At 36.3% G+C, this 23,495-nt stretch overlaps 1 protein-coding gene across 3 annotated transcripts in view; it reads right to left on the reverse strand.

The window, feature by feature from the left end:
• BICC1 (BicC family RNA binding protein 1) overlaps positions 1-23,495 on the reverse strand; it is a 115,575-nt gene that overhangs the window by 81,583 nt on the left and 10,497 nt on the right. For all 3 annotated transcript variants that reach the window (XM_067299793.1, XM_067299792.1, XM_067299794.1), the window contains one exon: positions 619-665. In XM_067299793.1, coding sequence (XP_067155894.1) covers positions 619-665 — 47 coding nt within the window. Of the gene's footprint in view, positions 1-618; positions 666-23,495 lie in introns of those variants that run through there.

Genomic DNA, 23,495 nt, shown 5'->3' on the forward strand with positions numbered 1-23,495 from the left:
AAAAGTAATTTCATAGTCATTACTCTTGACCATGTTTCGCTTTGTAGTTTACTTGCTTTATTTTTTCCAGCCCTTCCGTGACTCCGTAGCTGTCTAACCACAAACTTTATTGAATCAGTGTGGATCATTTATTTCCTTCTTAAAAGGACTTTGCATTTCTTGTCCAAATGTTCATGCTTTCAATGATTCCACAATACATTTCATGTCAATATTTCAACCAAAAAAAAAGGACCCACTATATTAAACTTATAGCAGGATGCAGTGTCTATCCATAGACACGAAAACTTTAAGACCACCGCACATCATCTTTTAGGTGAACCCTCTTTATTAATCAAGATGATTTTTATAAGGCATATTTTGAGGTTTTAAAGTGAAGAATAATTATATTGTTGTGTGTGAATGAGAGTAGAATACACCAAAGAATATATTTCATATCACATTCTATGCACAGCTGATGGTTAGCAGGTATGTTAAATGACAAAAAACAAATAAAAATATTTGATTAATACAGTGGAAACTGTCCCATGTTAAATTTAATTAGCTGATCTCATGAATGAATAACAGGGATAATTTTTCCTCTAATAGATTGCTGTTATAGAATTAAACTACCTTTCTTACCTTCTGAAAAAAGTCTTCCCCACTTTTCCCCTTGCCTTCAGCAGCAGCTGTTAAAAAAAGACAACATCTGGTTACAGAGTATATAAAAATAAAATTTATAAGTTTATGCATAGAAATAATCAATGAAGCCATGCCACTGAAATTATAACTACAGGTACTATTTTTTCTCATGTAGTAAACATTTTGAACTCTGAAAAATTGGCTAATACTTAGAACAGCCTTTTGCAGTCATTTTCTAAAGTCTCAGCCCAAGTAGATGCCTATATTTGCCCAGTAGAGCTATTGTATATTAATCTATATTTTAGTAACAAAGTAAATATGACAGTTTAAGTCTAATGATTTATTCACATTGTACACTTTGCCAGGTAATTTTACCACTAAGATGTTTAGAAAAAAGCTAAAAGGGTACAGGATTTACTATATCAAGATTAAAAATTAGAGTAGAAAAAAAACAAACTCACACCATTGTGTTTAGCCAGAATCATGTTAAAATTTTTCCTCTATCCTACTATTTTTATTATATCAAAGTTAAATATAAAATCTTGATGCAATACTCACTATTTGGCTCATTGAGACTGAGAAAGCACCACAAAAATCTGAGTACGTATAAATATTCCTTTCTCATGTGTTTAGTGAATTTCTGCAGTAGTCACTCTTCAGCTGAAGAGCCAAATGCAACCCTCGGTGTTGCTGCTAGCTACAGTGCCATCGTGCAAACCAGATGTACGGTCACATTGCTAAACACTCAAGAATTACACTCGAGAAAGATGAATTCAAGCAAAGAGTGGCACTGGCCCTGGATGTGGCTACTAGCATGGCTAGGCAGCTGTGGACAGCTGTGGACTGGTCGCACAGGGAAGGCCTAAAACATCCTGACCCGCTTCACCTAATGAACCAAAGGCCGAAAGGCAAAAATCGTGAGCTCTGTGATCAAGACACTGCATCCAAAAGACTGTATCAGGGAAAAGGGGCATCACCAGATGTGCATGTGCCAGTGCCTGGGAGCCGCCCTGCGCGCTGGGGCTGTCCTGACCATGCAGTGGGGACATCTGGACTTAACATAAAAGGCACAGTTGACATTAGGAAGAGGGAGTATTAACTAACCTAAATATATGGAGGCTGCAAACAAAGTGTACAGCCTTGAGAGCACTTTTCAGTCAGAGTGCAGGAAAATCAGCAAGGGGAACAAACACTAACCCATTTTAGAACAGGGCTTGTAAGCTTCTGAAAAGAGACCATATAAATCACTGATGTCAAGAGCGGGACCTCTGCTAGAGCCTGGATTCTCTCCTGTGTATTTAAATCCCTAATTGTATATTTAGTTAATCTAAATGATCACACTTAGAAACATACAACTGTTTGCATATGCTGTAGCTTATGTGTGTTGCAACTTGAGACCTAGTAACCAATTCCAGAACCAAAGCTAATCACGAGAAGGATAATTTCCTTTTCCCAGAAAAAGCTGCCTCCATATGGAGCTCCAAATGCAGAAAGTTTCCTGAATTGTGTCAGGCTGCTGAAGCAAGAAACTCGCTGTCATTGTGATTTTTCTGTTTGTATTTCTCAAGTCCAAAACCTCTAGTTTGCCCATCATCACGGCTTCAAAACTCTGTTTTCAGCTGCTTAACTCTCCCTTACTCTTCAAATTACACAAACAATTCCAAAGTCATACATTAACATTAACTCAGTTAATGCAATCAGTCTAGGCAAATGAATGCGACTGAAGACACAAACTAGAGGCATGTCTTCCAAAGCGTCTCCCTCTGCACTAAACGAGACTACTCTTTTTACCCCTGAGGAAGCAATGCCACTGCAATAAAAATGTAAAGATGTATAAAATACAAGCTTCTCATAAAGCACCAACAGCAACATTTAAATATCATGGAGAAACTGTACACTTCAGAGTTTTATTTAAATAATGTAAATCTCTGAATTGTATTAACTCAAATGTGGTTAAAATGAAGGTGCTGAATGAAGCCTACCAAGCAATAGTCTTGCTGTAGGTGCAATTCCACAGTCCACTAGTCCACAAATTTGAGAGTAAAACAACACTGTCCTCACCCTCAAAATCTGCAAGTGCCTATAACAGAACAGTGAACCAAGAACAAGGTTGTCTGGAAGCAGAGAAAACAACTGGAAGAGATTCAAGAAGTCTTTCAGATTTACGAGCCACAGATACTAGCAAAAAAAGACAACTGAATGCTAACTTTATTTTTGATGGCAGCCACCTCATCAATACGCGTCCTTAAAAGTTTTTCATTAGCTTAGGAATGGCTATGAAATGCATTAGGGAAATGAGGAGTAACACACTGTATTTAAAGTGAAACATATGACCAACATGCTTTTAATCAGAAAGTACAGAAGATAAATTACAAAAAAGAACACAATAGATGGAAGGCTAAGCTGTAGTTTTAAGAATGGCCAGATTTCATTCCAGCTACAAATATATGATTTCTAAACTGAATAAAAATGAGAGATGGATTAGACAGTAGCAGACACATTCTGAAGGGTATTTAAATAGAATGCTGACATAGCAAATTCCAGAATTTTTATTGTAGTTTTATTTTTAATCTGCATCATTCTGGTGACCTGATTTATGGCCTGGCATAGCCATGTCAGGGACCAGAGCTAGCTTCAAATTCAGCAGAAAAAGCAGCTTTTAGGAGACCTGCATGTGCCAGCTGCAGGTGTTCGTGCACCTGGAGCCTAGAGAAGGGACCACTGGACAGAGGAGTCCCTCCGAGTCTTCTGCAGACCCACAGGCTCCTCTGTCAGGGGGACCTGGTGCCACGAATACAACCCAAGTAGGAAAAGAGCACTTAAACTTTCCAACAGCGCGTCTTACAGCAAAAATGCTACCAGTCAGTGGAAATACTCCTTGAAGTCATTTCAATATGTATAATGACAACTGATCTGCAAGCAGCATTTCTGATGAGAAACAGGAAAGCATCAATGCTTGGACAGTATTTCCAGATGAGCTCTGGAAATTCAGGCCTGGTTAGCCACGGATGACCACTTCACCCTTCTGCCAAAGGCCCTTGTCCCCAAAGTGGATTTGACAGAAGCCAGATCAAACCAAATGGTAATTAATACAAGGCACCGACCGACAAACCTGTTCATCTCTGCCAACCTCTGCTACTCAGGAAATACCATCATCTTAGAAACAGGATTTATTTTATGGTACTAAATAATCACTCAGTTGACCTTCACAAAAAGCAGGATTATTTTTACACAAAATCCTAACACTGGTTTCAGAAATATGGAAAAAAGACTATGTAAATGTGCATGGTAAGCATTTTGTATTTTAAGCTGTACTCTATGTTTATTATAATTTCTTCCATACCATGAAATATTTAATATCAGGTTTTTGCTTTTCAAGATATATTGCATTGCCAAGGTTCTATCCAATACAAATATAAAGCAGTTGAAACAGGTGTTAACTATTATGGTACCCATGAAGTACACCCATCTTGTCTACTTAATCAAAGCATAAAAAAGACCAATCGTAATTTGTTGCAAGTTCACATGAAAAAAGTGAACTTGAACTTCTACTTTATATGTTATTTTAATTATGAAAACAATTGTTACAATATAGGCCATGTTTTACAGGAACTGAACACAAGGTACACAGTAAGTCTTCTTTAAATGAATTATTGTAATTTTTTGTTGATCTCACATCGGCTTTGCACCTCATTTTCAAAGTTCTTGAAATTGTTATTGAAAATGTAATATACATTTATTAACTTGCCTTTAAGTTGACTAGTATCAAAAAATTCTCTCTATAAATGTAGTCTTTTAATGCAGACGAAGAAAATGTAACATGTTCTGCTCAAGATTTCAGCTTCTTCAAAACAAAATTATTCCTTGCATCAAAAAGCTCTTCCACAGAGAAGATAATATAACTAGGTATTATTTGAATTTCAGTAAGACAAGTCAACTTTATGGGATTTGAAGTGCAGAATAATATACTTCAAGACAAATAATGAACTATCTTTCACCTTTCCTATCCACTAAACGAGAATGACTTCATGACACTTATGTTGAGATACTCATCATCTTAGATTTGATCTTTTCTGAAACTGCCACAAAAAGGTGCTAACTACACAGTTATTTTTTTCTGAAATAGACAGTTATTCAAAAGAAAAGTAAAAATAGAGGTATTTTTCAGAAGTTACCAAGCTGTTTATCATATTAAGAAAACATTTTTCATTAAACAGCTAGGCCAAAAACCAACTGACAAAGATTGTTGTTTTTTTTTATGTGCACAGAAGTCTGACTATAACCCATACATACTTTGAAAGCTTGCTCATATCAAGCCAAGATAAAGAATTCCACCCCCATAGGCCACCGAGTTAAGCTAAATTACTTAAAATAAACCTTTAGGAAAAAAAGATATAGTACATTGTAAAAAAAAAAAAAAAAAGTTGCATTTGTTGAAATCCAAACAAAACAAAACCTTACATTTTTCTTGCAGTTATAAAGGTACTCTCACTCCCAGTTTTCAGCTTAGAGAATATGAAGTCATATAGAAGAAAAACCCACTATGCTGAAATGAAAGAGTCTGGCTAAAGAAGAAAAAAGGTAACAAGGCCTAAATAAACAAGAGATTTGCATAATAAACAACCCAAATTCTGTTTTTCAATTGGCTTTTCGCTAGCATACCAATTACATATTCTTCGCATTGGAAAGTGCCTTAGATTTTTTGTGACTAGTTCTCCATTTGACTCAAGTTATAAACACTCTTTCACTAACACAACGTTGCTGTCATGGGAAGACAGAACTTTGCTATTGTGGAAAAAGGAAAAAAAAATCATTAATTTTATTAGAACAAATTTGATCAAGTAGCCCGAGATACATGCCATCAATCTCCATATTTCAGGGTTTCAAGTAGCCTCATAAGTGTGACCAAGTTTTCCGGAGTCAATGAATGAAAATCAGGCTCTTTAGAAACTGTCCTAGGTTCATATATGAAAGTACCCTCTAAATTATGAAGATGCTCAGCATAGACCGGTCAGAGTAAAGCCAAAGTCAAAGGGAGGTGGGGGGGAAGGGGGGTGGGAAGGACAGAGGGGGTTAAGGGAGGCAAAAACTGAACAACCAAACTAGCAAAAGCATAGCTGTCCATATAGTACGCTGACAAATTTGCTGGGTCAGGAACTAAACAATGTCTGCAGTATTACATAAATTTCCCAAAGGCCTACATATTCTGTGACAAATGGACTCTAGTACTGAAGGTGAAAAATCAGGAATATCACTTTTCGTTAACAAAGACAATTTTTTTTAAAAAAAACATTGAAGACGTGCATGATAGAACTTGCAAAGTTTATATGTGACCTTTCTTGCTCTGATAGAGCAGCCAAAGAAGAAGAATTAGAAGAATTTCAGTGTGTTCAATAAATGACAGTAAATAGATTGTTAAATAACTAGACATTTTTGGGTGGGTTCCACTGTATCTCCTCCTGCTAGAAGGAACTTGATACACAATCTATCAAGCTATTCATAAAAAGGTCAGGTGTGCTGTAACTTCTGATAGACATAACTAATTCTGGAAAAAACAGATTCTGAATATAAGGATATCCTCACCCTGTCATTGAAATACAGTCTCTATGAACACCCTGAAATCCTGCGTCTATGGCCTCTTTTCAAACTACTTGCTAGATGGATGAGGTTTTTTGAATCAAAGCCTAGATCATCTGAACGCATATTTAAACAGACATGTAAGAAGTTTGTATTCTTCATTCTCCTCTTGAATTCACCCTTACTCAGTTACAGTATCACAAAGATTGTGTATGCTTATTCAGTTATCAGTTTATTTTTGAAGAAACTTTTCCCCTGCATACTATAATACAAATAAGATTGTTGGAAAAATAATTAAAAGCATCCTACAGCAAAAAATCCAGACAATTTTAGCCATCCATCATTTGTGATGAATAAAGAGAACAATGCACAGAAAAAGGGAAACCCTAAAAGACAAATGATTGCTTCCACTACCACAAACCAAGCAGCACATTCTGGAATCAGAAATGGGTATGGTTGATATTTGAAGAGAATATTTAGTATTATTTCCTACCAGTTATAGCACTTTAAAGAAGGCAAGGAGGAAGATGAAATACCCAGGAAAAAAAGTACTATTCTATTATCAGGTGAGAAAAAATTTCAGCTGAGGCTTTTCCTTTAAAAAGATTGAGAAGGAAGAAAGTAGAGCTGTCTGCAATTACAAATACAAGAATATCTGCATTAGCATGAACTGAAAAGGAATAGACAGCTTTTCAGTGTGGTGTGGTAAAAAGTGGCAAGACCTAGTAACATAATCGTCTTAGCTGAAAAGAAAAGTGCACTTAAATGTTTTTTTTGCTTGTTTAAGGCTGTTCAATATTACTGTAAAGAGCTAATGGTAAAATAAGAGAATACTTGCTGGCAAATAGCATTTGACCTGACATACCAAGGAGACAAGCGTAGGAATGTGTGCACTTCTCATGGGTGAGAAGTTAGATGAAAATGCAGAATAAGTGGTATCTTTCGATGCAGACATGAAAGTGTCAAAAATGGTATCCCCAGGGAGAAGTGCCTTCACTTCCACTGCTGCGGGTCCCACAGCAGGGAAAGAAGCAACCAGTCTTAGATACTGAAAGCCAACACAGCACAAAAACGGAAGATGACAACCCTATTCAGATATGCTCTAAAGCCCAATAGGACATAGATTTTGAACAAATATTCCTAGTTATTTGCTCCTGGTTTCTTTAAAGACTGCATGGATTTGGGGGCTAATAACATCAGGGGAAAAAAAAAGAATCAAATTACGCTACAGGCTATACCACTTTGTCAATTTTTTTCTCCCTATGTCAATATTTTTAGAATTGCCCAACTATAAAAGTCCATCCAGAACCAATAATTTAATACGTAACAACTGTAAGTTTTAGATATATCCCAACAGATTTTTCTGATTTTGTAAAACAAATTTATCTCTAGAGAAAATGCTATCTGCCAGGTCTACGCATACTGAAAGTTTATTTGCTTATTTTCATAGCCAAGTCACAGATGGAAAATAGGTTGTGAAGCTGGGGTTGCTTTGGGAACCCCATTTTCCTAGTTAGAAATCGCTCCTTCAAAAGGCACACACAGGACTAGCTTCTTCAGGCAGCCACAGAATGCCTCCTTATGTGAAGCATAATAGACCATTTGGCCAAAGATTTAGGATTTCAAAGAAGATAATAAAGGGAATTTTTCACTTCCTGCCATCTACTCTTAAGAATGAAGTCAGGAAAACTGACTAGCTACCAGCACTATATTACCTGATTAAAACTACTACATAAACTGCTTCAAATTGACACTTCTTCAGAAAAAACAAAAATTCACAAATAAAACACCTGTCATCTCAATTACTTTGCTTCTCTTCCCTTGCACATGGAAATCCTATTAACAAAATTTTCCCTTAATAACTTGATTAGGATCGTGACATTAGAACTGCAATCACAAATCAGGGAGAAACTAAGAGAAGGGCAGCACAGTCATTACTGCTAGTCTAGCCCAACAGCGCCCAAGTCAATTCTACTCACTGCTTTAACATACTGGGTACAATATTCCTGAAAGCCTTCTGCATCGTCCTGCAGAGGCCTTCGACAACTCTGACGTTGCCTACAGCAGACATGCCAGCTCATGTTTCTAGATGAAACTTTCAACTTCTCCTCTACTTTCATCCAAACTTTTACTAACTTTTTTAATGCTAACATTTCCAGAGCCTGCAGCCTGTTCAAGCTTTTCTAGTCTCACTATCAAAATCTGGGTTGAAACCTTCTTCCCCCTTGGGATACTCAGCTGTCCAAACAGAAGCTGAAAACCAAAGAGTAAAGAGCCTATTTGAAAGATACTGTATGCCCTACACTTCTCTTCAAAAAACTTCTTAAGTATTGATGCTTGAACTACGATATTTCTCATTATGAGGGTTGATTTCTGTATCTGAGTGGTGGTTAGCATAAATACTAGATCAGAGAGAGCAAAAGCTTCATTATAGCTGAATCATACTGAAGAGCTATGTGAGAATCTTTCATTTAGTCTCATTTCAATGACTGAGTGAAATTAAACCAGTGGGCATCCTTCTGGGAACAGCATAGGGCTTGTAAGAAATCTTTCAGATAACAAAAACCAAACCATTGTCTTTAAAAAAAATATTACTCAAGATTTTCCTCAAAGCATAATTGGTCCCAAGCTAATGCAAAAACTCCTTGTCATGTTTGTAAGAGCTTTTTTTTTTTAAATAAACAAAGGCTAGAATTATTTTAGACCACCTATGTAGAAAGTATAGCAAGTCACCAGGCTGTATGCAAGGAGGTAAGAACTCAAAGGAAAGGGAAATTGCAAAGCGGAGTATCTCAGCTAGAGCACCAGTAGTCATAAAAGATAGTGGGTATTTTTCAGAATAAGACCATCAGTAGGCCCATTACTATAAGTATTTATTTCCCCAAAAAATAGCACCTGTACTGAGATATGAAAGGGAAAGATTTGGTGGTTTGGCTTCTGTCATTTTACTTGAAGAGTTGGTTAATTACCTCCCTTCTTTTAATGAGCCTCCCTTCAAATCAGTCTTTCAGGAAATTTGGGACCCTGCAGTCAAAATTATAGACCAGCCAGAAACAATTTTCACATTATATTAACTCATTCCAAATACTGTGTAGGCACAAAACTGAGCAAACCAGTCAAAGGCCAGACATGCTGTCAGCAAGAAAGCAAGAATGCTCTCGCACATGAAACAGCCTAGATAACACCAACTCCCTTGACCCGTGATCCAAAGAGAGGTAGTTTTTGAGGAGACAGCTAGAACAGAGCTGCTCTTATAGCTGTAGGAAAATCTCACTGATGTCCCACAGGATATACTGCTGTTATACAATGCTTCTTGTCACAGAAATGAAAAGCTATTTAACCCAGGCAACCTCTTTTTCCATTACTATATGCTTACTCTCCAGCACAAGGGAGGAGATCAAAACAATGCAATTGGGTTAATCCACTCCAGCCATGCTTTCATTTTGCCTACCATAGTTAACACCCCTAATTCTGCTTTGACTGCCTTCTTGCTATTTATCTGTGAGCTAACAAGCACCTCCTCATGCTGAATTCAGCCAGCAGTTTTCTACCTAAGAAGATATTCAGTGAGAGGAAGACAAAGTCTTATCTTTTAAGCTCTAGCGCTTTTCCTCTTCCCTGAACCTAGCCACCACAAGCCCTTCACCAGGGAAAGTACCAGCTGATTGAGCAGCCTCCCATACTGTCACACAGCTGAGAAGGAGACATACTGTTGAGTCAAAACATTGTCAGAAGTAAGAGATGTAAAGCTTGGCATTTTCCTAAGTACCCTGCAGCAGGGCAGTCTTGAGTCCCTGGATGCAGTGGAGACCCAAGTAACCCTTGAGTACCACCTGAGGAGGCAAAACCTCTCCTGCTGCCAGGGACTGACAGATCTGATTCTGCCCCCAAGCTGCAGTATCCATTTAACGGAACTTGCTGTTTACAGGGGAAAGAAATAACTTGAAAAGTGCCCCAGGGGCTGACTGAGGATAGCTGCCAAATACAAAAGCTCTGCTCTCAGCAGATTGATGACTAGGGATATTCCATTTGTTTAGCATTCAACTTTCTCTCAATGCACAACCACTTTTCTTGTCAGGTATGTGCACAGATACTGTATGATTCATTACATAGGAGAGAAGAATGTAGAAAGGCTGGAAAAAAAATTAGAAATAAAAACCCTACAGATTTGGATAAAAATGTACACAATATTTTTCTGATGGGCCTGCTTATTATGAGTCATTCACAGATGTGGAGTTACAGGATAGAAGCCAAGATTAAGTCAAAGACAAAGCTTTATACAGGAAACCAGTTTAGGTCTGTTTCAATGCAGGCTACATACTGAGCTACAAGGAAAAAAGCCTTTCCAAACAGTAATGAGACACCATGCATATCTGGAACCATTACACCAGAAGAGATTTTGCAAATACATACAGACAAGGACAAAAACATTTGGAATTGAGAGGTCTCTTCCCTTTCTAAAAGCCAACCAGGCACATACCAGCTTCCTGGAGGTAACTAGAGTATTCAGAGAATAAAACAGAAATAGTTCCCTTTTTCTGCCTACACCATCCAGAAATACCACCTTCTTTCTATTTCAGCCTCCCGTACCATGACAAAACAAAAAAAACACCCAAAACCTCAAAACCCTCCCCCCCCACAACAAACAGTCCCAGGGAGTTTTTAAGGATACAGACTATGCATCTTTTGAAGATCTCTCAGTTCCTGTTTCTGCATGTCTACACACTGTCTAAAACCACATATTAAAAAAAAAAAAAAACCACACTCACAATTCCAAATATCTAGGAAGCTTGATTTTTATTTTTTTTTTTTAACTGAGCATTCTGGATGCTTGTCCTTTTCTATTTTGCATTGATCAGTTTGCAAATAGATGGATCACCTCAGATATAAATTCTTTCCTAGATACCAATCACACATCTTTTTAATTTGCTTCACAAACAAGGACACCTTACAACATATTTTGTATTCAGTTTATGGGTTCAATATTTACTGTACTATAAATAATCAGCATTAAGAAAATAAGTTCTACTAATTATCAGAAGATATTTTACAAGTCTATAAAATTCCATTTCATAAACAAACATAAAATACCTTCATTAATATTTCAAATACTAATCATATCTCATTCACTCCCAGTTTTAGTAATGGCATGGTATTTTCTAATTCTAGGAAGTAAGGCGTGTGACTTTTGAACACCTCTAGAAGTAGGCTGTTGAGAAATTATTTAGAATAACATGTTTTCCAGCTCAGTATAACACTGCGACTCTTCTAGATTGGATTTATAATGTATATCACTACTGAAACTACAACTAGAGCAGTGTCCGCTTTATACCAACTGTTACCTTGAGTATCTAAGTAAATCAGACTCTTATCTTTTATTTCTGCATAAAAAAAACAGAAGTCTGAGTTTACATGCAGAAGAATGTCAACCCACTTAGATACTTTATATTAAACATAACCGGGCTATAGACTACAAAATAGCTTAAGGCAAATGTCAAAAAAACAATTCAAGAAGAAAAGTACAAGATATTAAGACATTGATCCTGCCTAGATTTAAATACATTACTACACTGAAATAAGTACATGTATAAGCACTGGGATAATGCATTGCCATAGCTAATTAAATCAAAAATGAAGAAAGTATAAAACCTCAGCTTCAACACAGAAGCTAAATATCACACTTGTACATATAAGCCAACCTATGGCAATGTATCGCATATTTCAATTTGTACTGTTCACAGCTTTTTTTAAAAAAAAGTTTTGTTTTATTATGGCTTATTGTTAGATACCACCATAATCCAGATAACTAGCCGCATTTGAATAAAATCAATTCATCTGTTTCACTTAAATGCAATTTTAGTTTTGAACAAGAAGGAAAGATTTGCTCTATATTTTGCAATGCACAGAACTAACAACAATATTATGTACACTGGAGGTACTGGAGGTTCTAGAATAGTTGTGTAAAAAAACAGAGTGGGACAGATCACCCAAAATAATACTTTGAAGGGAGAGGGTATAGGAAAAGAGAAACTTATTTATATATCAAAATTAGAGCTATGTATCACCACAAAGTGTGCATTAATTTGTCACCCATTTTCCCATACATTAGAGAGACAAAGAATCCAAGTTACACATTATCACAAGAACATGGCAGTACTGAGTTACTTCTCCAAACTGTAGTTTACTCACAAGTATTAAAATCTTTCCGTTTTTAAGAAACTACGGAAATGAAGTAATTGTTTAGGTAAGAAGATCAAAGCACAAAAAAATCTAGACCTTTCTTTGTAAAGGTGAAGAAGTTTTATTTTCACAGCTGTTTATACATCCACATTTTCAAAATCTACATGAATTTTTTCTTATGACCAGTTCCCAAATTAAAAAAACCTGCTATATACAGCTGCCAAATAATTAAATGATTAAATGTGTGCACACATGTGTGTGCATGTATTCATGCACAGACACACACACACACACAGAGTGAAGGAAGAATGCTAAATTGTGTAATTAGGATTTCTAGATGCAGTTTGCTACAAGCCTGTTTTATACTGCAGTGGTCAAGTTTCACAGGGAGCCTAGTGTCCATACTTGCTCTGATCATTCTACATCAGAAGACTTGGACAGCATTAGCTAATAAAGTCTCAGTGTTGTGGACTGTTCAGCAAAAAAAGAGGACAGCTAGGTTAAGACAAGCAAAAGCATTCCAAATTTTAGACAGATAGAGGAGACTAATTAGAACAACTATATTGATTTTATCTCAAAAGTTATGCTATTCCACTTGGGAAACCCATGTGCTTGTTCATTGAAGTAATACTATGCATATAAAAAGTACTGGACTGAGACATAGCATATGCCTATATCCAGAAAAAAAAATTTTGCTCTGAAGTGACAGCAGGAGAACACCTTATGGACAGAAAGACGCAGCTTCACAGAAGTTCTGCACTAGCACTGGTAGATACCTCACTATTACTGACATGTTTTTCTGAGCAGGTCTTCTTCCAGAAGATACATTTCCAGAATATTAGCAAATCCTTGTGAACTTCAGATGGATGATAACTACATTCTCCCAACTGTTTTTAGTCCACTTTTCATCAGTACCTCCTGAAAAATTGAAATATATTATTCTCTGCACAGGACACGAGGATAAATTTTACCAATTGCACACTGTGGTCAGTTTACTACATAAGATTCCTGTAAATGTAAATGTTCCTGTCAAACTGACTTTAAGAGTGGAAGTAAAAGCGGCAGAACTTCAGATCACATATTCAAGCAGCAGAGCCACCAATGCTATTACATTTTTCTAGAGAATTCTTTACAGTTCAAAGTTTGACTGTCCTAGGTGCTATAAAATCCACAAGCTTCCTTAGATTGCCTTGAAATGGGATGCACCTCACATGGATGCAGGATAGCACTAGTATTATGAAGTCAAGCTTAATCCATATACTATAAAGGGTCCCTGGAAAAGGACTGTAAGTTAGTCAACCAAAAGAAAAAAATATATTAAGAGGTATTAACTGTTCCATTCACCTTAGAGCACTGTCATAGGCTGTTAGTTATGTCCATGGTGATTCTTCCCAAATTTAGGCTGATCAAGAGGACAAAAAAATAGATTCAGATTCATACATGGCAATATTTGAACAAATACAAGATATCAACAAGCTACAGGAGTAAAGATTATCACAGACTTTATAGTTCAGCCATCAAATCCCAAACTTAAATTTTTGGGGCACATTCAAATATGCAAAACACACTCAAGTCAACTTTTGGTTTTGTTTGATACCGTTTTCTTTGGTTTCTGAATGATGTATGGCAGACATAGCAGATATATTGACATATGAAGCTCCCCCTCCCCCTGGTATATCTTCAAAGTCAGATCTATTAAACAAGACAACCTTCCTGATTTTTCCCCCACATGCTAGGTCCTGGCATATGGTAGCAGGAAAGCTCCCGAGAGACTGTAAAGCCCTGGCAGTACCTTTGGAACTGTTATATTTGCAAGATGCGAAAAAATCTAGTTTGTGCTGTTTAGTTTTCAGGAAACAAACCTCTAATTCTGCATACACAGGTTTAAGCAGCCAAAGTGGATATAGCAAGACAACTATAGTTATTAGACTAATTCTAAATCAACATCCCTTATGAATATGTGTAACAAGATCTGGAAACCAGTCTTTGCGAATCAGTGAATCTTTTATTCAAAGTTTGCTAAATGAAGTGAGCTGTTTAAGAAACAGTCAGGATAGCCAGGAAACAGAGAACTGTTCTGAAGTGATGTTGCCTACACAAACGGGCCTGAAATACATTACTGAAATTGTAAGGCCCCTGCTTGCCTTTTTTTTCTTATTAGTCCACAGTATAGAATCTGGACAACTAGTATCTAGCCCCTCCTCTAGCTACTTTGTATTTTTATGGACATAAAGCTATTTCTAAAACTGTTGTTTACATGAAACGTATAAAGCAGAGAAGTACTACAGAACTCCATTTACACAAACTTGTGATACAGAGCAGGAAATGCGAACTTAAAGGAATATATTTAAGCTAAATTCACTAATGACCATAACTAAACAAAAGAATTGTTTTGAGGTTAGACAACTCTAATTCTGACTTATGTGACTTGTTTATCTAGTAACCTTAAGTATTTCTGAAATCAAAGCTCCTCGTTTCCATTTTTAAGATTCAGGAAAAAGTCCTGCTTAGAAAAGCTGATACAATACCAAAAACCTTTAAGTTCATGCAAAATAAACTGGAATGAGACTTGCAAACTTAAAGGATATAAAATGTCAAGTGTGGGGAAATGAAAAACTGAAACAAAGAATGTGTGATTTCTGCCAAAATCTAGAAAAACAAACGATAAAGAGTAAGGAACTAATATTTGGCCTACTTCTGCCTCCAGTTCCTGTGTGGGAGATTTAACTCAAGAAATACTGCATTTTTGCAAACAAAAACAATATTAAGTAGCAAGATGTTAGTTCAGCTGATTTAATGTAATGCTGTTAGGAATAATTTGTATCATTTCTGCTCCACATTAATCAACTCAGATACTTTTAAGAAATTGTTCAGATGAGTATGTTTCTTCTGTTTCACTTCAAGTATCAACTCCTTTTTCAATATTTACACAGTAATAAAGTAACTTGCATTCATGAGAAATAAAGTTAATCAAGGCCTAAGGTATATGAGAAAGTTTTAATACATCACAATGCACATTTATAAATGACAGCTGATCAGTGCAAAGCACACAGTTGTGTTGCAGTTAATGAAGTGACAATAAGCATCACCGTTCTTGTCTACACTGGGGACTTCATGTCATTTAGAGCATCCTAACATGATATTTACCACCATAAACAACACACTAAAGTATATATTTACATTTTCTTTTGTATGTATATGCAAGCTCAATACTAAAGCAGAAAGCTTAGTGAGTCTCAAGTACCATGCTAAGCGCCCCTTATTCATATCGCATACCATCTTACTCCTCAAAAAATACTCAAAGACAGCCTGTAAGATACCTAGTAAAAAACCCTCATAAGGTTAATAGCTCTTCGAAATTGGAGATTTTAAGTAATAGTGTGACAAAGACAAAAATCATTATTCTTTATCACAAAGCACAGAATGAAGTTACCACCTATAAACATAACTGAACTTCTGTGCGCTATGTACTACACATTGTGCAATACTTTAGGTCACACATCAACATGTTGTACTTCTTGCAAAATACCACAGTTTCATAGATGTGTTTCATGCCTGCATAAAGCTTTTGCCAAAATGCTTGGCTTTCCTCTAAGTGGCATGGAAATTACACTAATTTGGAAGGAACATCAGTGAACCAATAACGCGGGGAAGGGGGAACAAACAAAACAAAAATACAAACAAGAATACTTTCAAAACCTTGTCTGTTGCCTTATTCATTACCTGCCAATTTGCATTCATTGTAAGAGTCATAATTAACCAAAATAACTTAATGTTCACAGCCATATTTAAATGTCAAATCTGAGCAGATTCACTGCCACATCCTTTAAGGTGTATTTTATAATCAAGGAGAATAATGTCACTTTAAGGACCTAACAGTAAATGAAACCACAGCCATGGCCAGCTGTGGGACAAACAAAACATCAATAAGCTTTTTGAAGAACTTGTAAAAATTAGATTGCTACAATAACAGAAAACATTTGAAACCAGTAGACTAATCTACAGGAAACCATGCTTTGATTAAACAGATACATAAGTATTGATAAATTACTTTAAAATAGACCAAGAAATAGCTAGCCTAAAACATGAACTTGCATCACAAGTAAGCCTAGCAAAAGGAGCCATATTATTCAAAAGTCCTTATAAAAGAAGCACAGCAAACAAACAGTTGAAGAACACTTTTTAAGAGATTGTTCTTGAAAGTAATTCTAACTAGTAACAAAGATGCATAATATGAGAGGGAAAAAAAAGTGCTCTTTAGTGCTCTTTTATTTAATAGAGTGATATTTATGCCTAACAAGTTCCTAATTGTATTTGATTTATACAATGTGAAATACATATAAGTTATTAATTAAAATAAGCATAACTGTAGTTTAAATGTGGGAAAACAAGAAGATTATATGAATACTCCATTTTTAATTCAGGAACACTTCTTGTTTTTAAACAGGCAAGGGCCTTTCAATTGCAAATCTACTCGCAGAAAAATAGTTTACCTAAGAGCAGTGTGAAGTAGCTCAAAATCAGCATTCCCAGACATAAGCATGCACTGGTTCAGGCTTATCTGAAGGAAACAAGTCACCCATCAGTGACAAATAACTATATGCTTGCAATGGTCATCAATAATATCTTCAGCCAAAAAAGATAGCCTTTTAATGTCCAACTTAAGTAAGGGTGAGCCATATCTAGAGGAATCACTTTTGCTAGAGAGTAAAAATACAATGGAATCTTTGTCACTTGTGAGCCAGAAGGAACTCAGTTTTATATTTCAGCTGAAAACAAAACAAAAACAAAACTGGAGTAGGAATTAGTCACACTGCTTATTTGCTTGGATTTGGTTACTGTCTCTCCGAAGCACTGGTTAGTAGTTAGCAGAAAATGCAGCAACAAAGCCTTTCCCCAGTCCTTAATCAGATCAAAGTAACAAATACTGAACGGGTTTGTTTTATGTTCTCATCTGCCAAAGTCTGTACTAAGAGAATATACAAGAAAGTGATAAATAATGTAAAGCAGGAATATAAAACCCCCATTAAAAAGCATATAGCTTAGCTAAAAGACAAACACACTATAACTCACTTCTCTCTTTCTGATGACTATTTTAAACTACATCAGCTTTTAACACCAAACTGCAATCCATACAGGCAAATTCACAACCACAGAGGAATCTGAAATTTTGAAGTCATCCATTACTTCCTCTGGCTTTTATCAAGTCCTCACAAAGAAATCTGTCACAAGCTGAGGTAGGTTTACACTTCTGCAAACTGCTGCACATTGACTTTACCCTCTAATGCTTCTTCCTCTTATGATTTAAGAACTTCACCTGCCACCCTCTCTCAAATTATAAATATGTTCTCCTTAATATATTGAACCCTTCCCCTCTATTTCACCCTTCTTATCCACACACAGTGGCTCAGGACAGATAGCATGAGCCAGAGAACATCACATCAGTATTCTCACAGATTCGTATGAATTAGGCAAAGCCTGGAATAATGCTGAATAATGCTGCCAAATGATCCAAGAGCAAAAACGAAAAACCATGGCTGTGTCACCAGCTGAAAAAGTGAAATTTAAGAATACTTATCTTAGCTAAAATTGCCAACACTACAGATTTTTTTCCCCCCTCTAAGACAGGAAGGGAAGGACAGAACATCGAGGCTTTTTGATCAGAAAACACTAAGGAACTAAAAATTAAACAAGTGATTACAGTCTTTGCTCGTAGCCATCCAAACTAAGGATACACAAAGCACTGCAGCAAAATATAAACTATTACAAAAGATTCCTAACATTCCTCTTCTGCTACAATAATATAGACTTCAAGATGTTCCACAATGAACTATAGCTTCTTGCAATGCAAACAGCTAACAGGAAAAAAAAAAAGTATTCTTTGTGCAGTTAAAATAGATTAGCTTTAAAACTAAGCAGAAAGGGAAAACTGAGCAGAGAGTCAGGAGTTGCTGCTCTAGTTTCTCCAAACATTTCAGAAAGTTCATGTTTGGTAAGTTTTTAAGCAGAATAAACAGTATCTTAAGGCTGCAGAAGACTGCACTAGAAGACAAAGAAGATTAATTACTCTAAGTTATACTTGTATAACTTTCTTGTAAGTGTATCATACTAAAAACTTCCACTTTTAAGCATGAAATATTCTTTGCATAAAAACTACCTCCTGAAAACTAAAAGCAGCATGCTTTAAGCAGTCTTAAATCACAAAGGCTTTGAGAAAGAGTACGGACAAGTCAAAGCAGAGCGACCTCTAACAGAAGAGCAGGTGCTCAGCTCTCAGGGTTGACAGTATTCCCACTTTCATGGTACAGATGCAATGGACATGAGAAAACACAAGTATTTTCAGTGCATAAAAATCCTCCTCAAAATGCAAGTGTGCAGTTAGAACAAGGAGTGTACAGCTGCCTGGGGCTGACAATGAATATTATTGGGGGTGAGGGGGAAATGTGACAACAACTTTGAATTCAGAGAACAGCAGCATCTTACACCTGCTCCAAAGCAATAGCAAAAATACAGGCCTACATATAAGCATCAAAGTCTCCTACTATTAGCTTTATGTAACTGGGGCCTTCCTGCAGTTACAACTCATTTGCAGGAAGTTTGAGTCTCTGCTAACTGAGAAACTAGGAAAGTGATTTCACATTCAAGTCTACTTTTTCAGTTGAAAAAGAAACTTAAATCCATATACTCACAGAAATGCAAAACTTGTCAACAGTGTTGACTATGCCGTCACACTGAAAAGTTTCGTATCAGTTCTAACCATGCCTATATCTACTCAACCACAGAATGGAGCGGTTCTTCCGGAAAAGAAAATTTTACCTACATTGCAAAAGAAATAGCATCAGGGAGCTAACTCAAGCATTGATCCCTAATCATCCACACTGCATACGTTAGTCAGCTGCCAAGCTCCACTTCACAGCAATTAGCCAGTTCCTTCTACAGTCACAGAATAGGCTTTTTTAAATTATGGGGTAGAAGGGCCTGTGGTCCATCTGGGGTAGTAAGCTGCCATTTACAGCAGAAAGTACTAGATTCTTTAAGCAAGCTTTTTTTTAAAAAAATTATAGATTATGCCTAAAATTATGTCTTCCTCCTAAACAAACTTCTTCGTATCCTCTTCTGTCCTGATTACATCAGTTAAGTGTTACAAAAGACCACAATGAAAGCCTTCTCTATTTTATAATTAGGAATGACTACAATGTTTTAAACTTTAGTTGATGTTAAACTCCTTTTCTAAATGATCCTATATCATACATCATTCCTATTCCTTTGGTTATTAAAAGGATGTAAGAAAGGATAAATAAATTACAAGATAATATTAAATAATAAAGATTTTGAGGTGTCTCAGGATATAAAATGCTCTGTTCAGAAGTTTACTATTACCATCATGATATTACCACATAAAACTGATCTACCTTTAAAACATGCATATTCTCCTCATTATTTTTAAATAACCTGCAACACAGAGAGATGATTGATAAAACTGCACAACTCCAACATAAAAAGTGAATGCTCAGCTATACTCAAAAGAAGTTAACCATTATCTTATTCCCTAGAACGATCTAGAAGATCACAACATTGATTTTGTTTGTTGCTTTCATCTTTAGAGCAGAATGATACAAACCAGTAACGGCTGACCTACAGTCAACAGCTCTATAGCGTGGTCCTCCAGCTTAATTCTTGAATTTTATTAAGGAAGTCATTATGCACTAAGGCATCTGAATTTGCTTTACTGCTGCCTCACCATTGCTCCCAGTGAAGCAGGTCTGATCAGCTGGAGTAACTGCATGAGCTACATCTTTCTACTCAATACATAACATGAAAAGAAAGCAAGCCTAGATAGACAGGTAGGTAAGTATTTACCAAAGCCTAGATTTTTATACACACACATATATACGTATGTGTTTACAAGTGTTTACCAAAGCTCTATTTCCTCTTAAAGAGGAGATTAGGAGAGGAGGGAAGAAAGCTGGATATTCGTCTGCCCGATGCAGCTTCAGTGGTCTTTGTGCCTCCCTCGGCCTGCTGCAGCTCCCACGCAGTAGCAACGGCACCGCGTCTCTCTACCGGCTGTAAAAGTGAGTGCAGTGCACTCCAACTGATCTCGATTCATTACACTGCTGGAAGCAGGCATAACGGAACTGGCGAGCGGTTTCTCCTCTTTTCCTCTCATAAAACAATACAAACAGAAAGAAGGAAAAGAATTTGAACAGAAGTACTGATAATAGCTCCTCTCAGGAATATCATGTCTGGCTGTCTCACCACCGGGAAATCTTTCCTTTATGTTTCCAAAGCTACCAGACTTTTATAAGCATCTTAGTCATGTATCCGTTCTCCTCTCTGGCCCCAAGATTTCTCACTTTACTAGCTTTCCTGTCCATCTGCAAAAACTTGGCCTTTGTGCTCTTCTTGCGAGGCTCTGGTCTGGCTAACGCACACGGGCAGCTAGGAAAACCTTTCCTTCAGCTCAGCCGCTCGCTTCTCCGAAGCCTTACCCAGTGCTGCCATCCACCCTCGCACGCTGCTCTTCTCTTTGGAGGAGAGACACTGCTCTGATTTGTAACGTGTAGAAAGACAGTAGACAGGGAAGAGTAAAGGCCAAAAGCATCCGAAGTTGAGCACGCCATAGCAGGAAGCTGACAGCATTTAACCCTTCAACATGTATTAAAAACCTGCCTCAGAAACTCTCTACTGGCTGTTTAAGCCAGAAGGCAGTGCCAAACTCAGCTCTGTAGCAATAACAGAGACCTACCCAATTAAGAAAAAGACCTTATACATGTATATTTGATATTCCATTAAAAAAAAAAAAATCATTCTTCCATTTACATTTTAAACTTTAGCCAGTTCGAGGGGGCCAATTTGAAACATTCTCAATTCAAAACTCCACTATCAATATTCAGTTCTATATATAAATACAGAAAACTTGCTTCCAGCTAGAGAAACACTGCTTAAAATTACTTAACTCAGGGAAGATAATTGATCTGGTATCAAAGTTTGTATCTTTCGGGTGGTAAATCGCTTAAAACTACACTTAACATCTGACAGGATACTCTTCTCTCAGTACTCCCAAACATTTACAAGACAACAGAATATAAAGTTTGGTAAATGTTTAAGTATAAACAGAACTTTACAATAAATGGACCATACTTTTTTCATGGCTTAAACAATTCCTCATGTTTCAAACAGTAAAATGACTTTTTCTGTCAAATCTCTGAATAATCTAAAGATGTCACCAAAGGCCATTTAAAATAAAAACCTGATTGTTGCTAAGCAACCCAGAAAATAGCCTTATATGTGCGGTTGTTTAGTGCATTAAAAAGTTTCACACTTATTGAGAATCCATGTATTCTGGATTCTAATGACAATAATGTCTTCCAAACAAAGGGAGAAAAGAAAATTCTGCAAGATATGTTCATATTTCAAAAAAGAACTGCTTATACAGTACTAAAGATCTGATCCAATTTATTCACTGTTTCTGCACACGGAATTGATTAAAAAACCAATTCTTTCTTATCCCCTATTTTATGCACGCTCCAGAAGTAAATTTTCTAAAGAAAAATGGCACTTACTTGTTTTAATAAAAAAAAAGCACTGAGATTCTTTTCCACTATATAAGACAGTATTTTTAAAGTGTATTCCATAGCCAGGCTCTTTAAACGCAGTGCTATTTTAACAGCTCTAACTGCATATAAACAAAAGCCACTCAATGCAATTTAATATTTCACCATTCTATAGCACTCCTCATCCATGGATGCACTATACATTGAGGGGGAAATCACTTACATTACCCCCTCCCTCCCCCCCCCCAAAAAAAAATCACCACAGCTGTCAGTAGCTCAGGGTAGCAGAATGGAGGATGAAGCTACTTACATGTACAAATACACAGATTTGGTTTTAAACAAAGATTTTCATTAAGCGATTAACTTTTCACTCATCACGGTTTTTGTAGTACAGTGTAACATTCTGTACAAGAACTACCTTATAACGAAGCTTGTGGTTGAATTATATTGCAAACAGTTCACAGAATCTCAGTTTATATTCCCTCAAGCAATTCAATTATCTTACCATAACGGTCAGGGGGTATATCTTCAAAATACATCTCAACCTGCTAAAGCTTTGCATAACATAAAAATGCTTCAATGCACCGCTTAATTGACCTAATATTTATTTTGGAATTAAGGGTTTCATTTTTAACATTTCTCAGGATGCTTAGTCTTAAGTTACCAGTCTCATATATTTAACTGCCATAAATTTATTGCAGGCACACTCTAAACAGAACGGAGCCAATAAAAATAGATATAATCAAAGCCCTCCATTCACACAAAGTTATTGGCAACGGGGAAAAAGCAAATTTAAAGGTTAGTTTAAACTACTAATCCAGAATGGCCGTACAGATTCCAAAAAAACAGACTTTGCTTATAATGGATAAGAGTATCATCACCTGTTAGAATAGAGCAAAATAAAGTTTCTTTTATAACCAAAAAGGAAAGGTAGTAAAAATACATTTAAAACTTTTGAATATCTGATAACCTCACCATGAAACTTTAGAATACTGATACACTTAAGTCTTAAAACTTTATACAGAAAAATACTAAGAGTACAAATAGATGGAAGAACAGGGGTTTTTTGTGTGCATATGTATATATTACATCAAAAAAAATTTCTTTCAGTCCCTTCAAAATGAATTACATGTATACATGTGATTTTTTTTTAAACTACAATAAATCACTAGTATTATTTATCCTTCTAAGTCCAATTATCAAATAACACTGTTTCTTTCAGGAGAGATGTACTGCTGATTTCCAGAGCTGCTCTGTTATGAACCATTTAGCTGAACTGCATTATAAAAATGTTTCAAGTTTCCCTCACAAGGAAATATAGGATAATACCTTTCCAAGAATGAAGTTTAACCAGATAAGGCCTGTGATCTGATCTGTTCCTCAAGTAACAAGTGGCATATTGGTTTTGTTTGCTTGTCATCTCATTGCTAATAAGGGCAACTGATCTAGTTTTTACAGATCCTTCCTACCAAAGGAGTCAGAAATGGTAACATTGGTTTGTTGTTGTTGTTGTTTTTTTTAACCCTATCCAAATTACATACTTATTTCACCTGAATGATCTGA

Source organism: Apteryx mantelli, chromosome 7, assembly GCF_036417845.1.
Source record: "Apteryx mantelli isolate bAptMan1 chromosome 7, bAptMan1.hap1, whole genome shotgun sequence".
NCBI lineage: Eukaryota > Metazoa > Chordata > Aves > Apterygiformes > Apterygidae > Apteryx > Apteryx mantelli.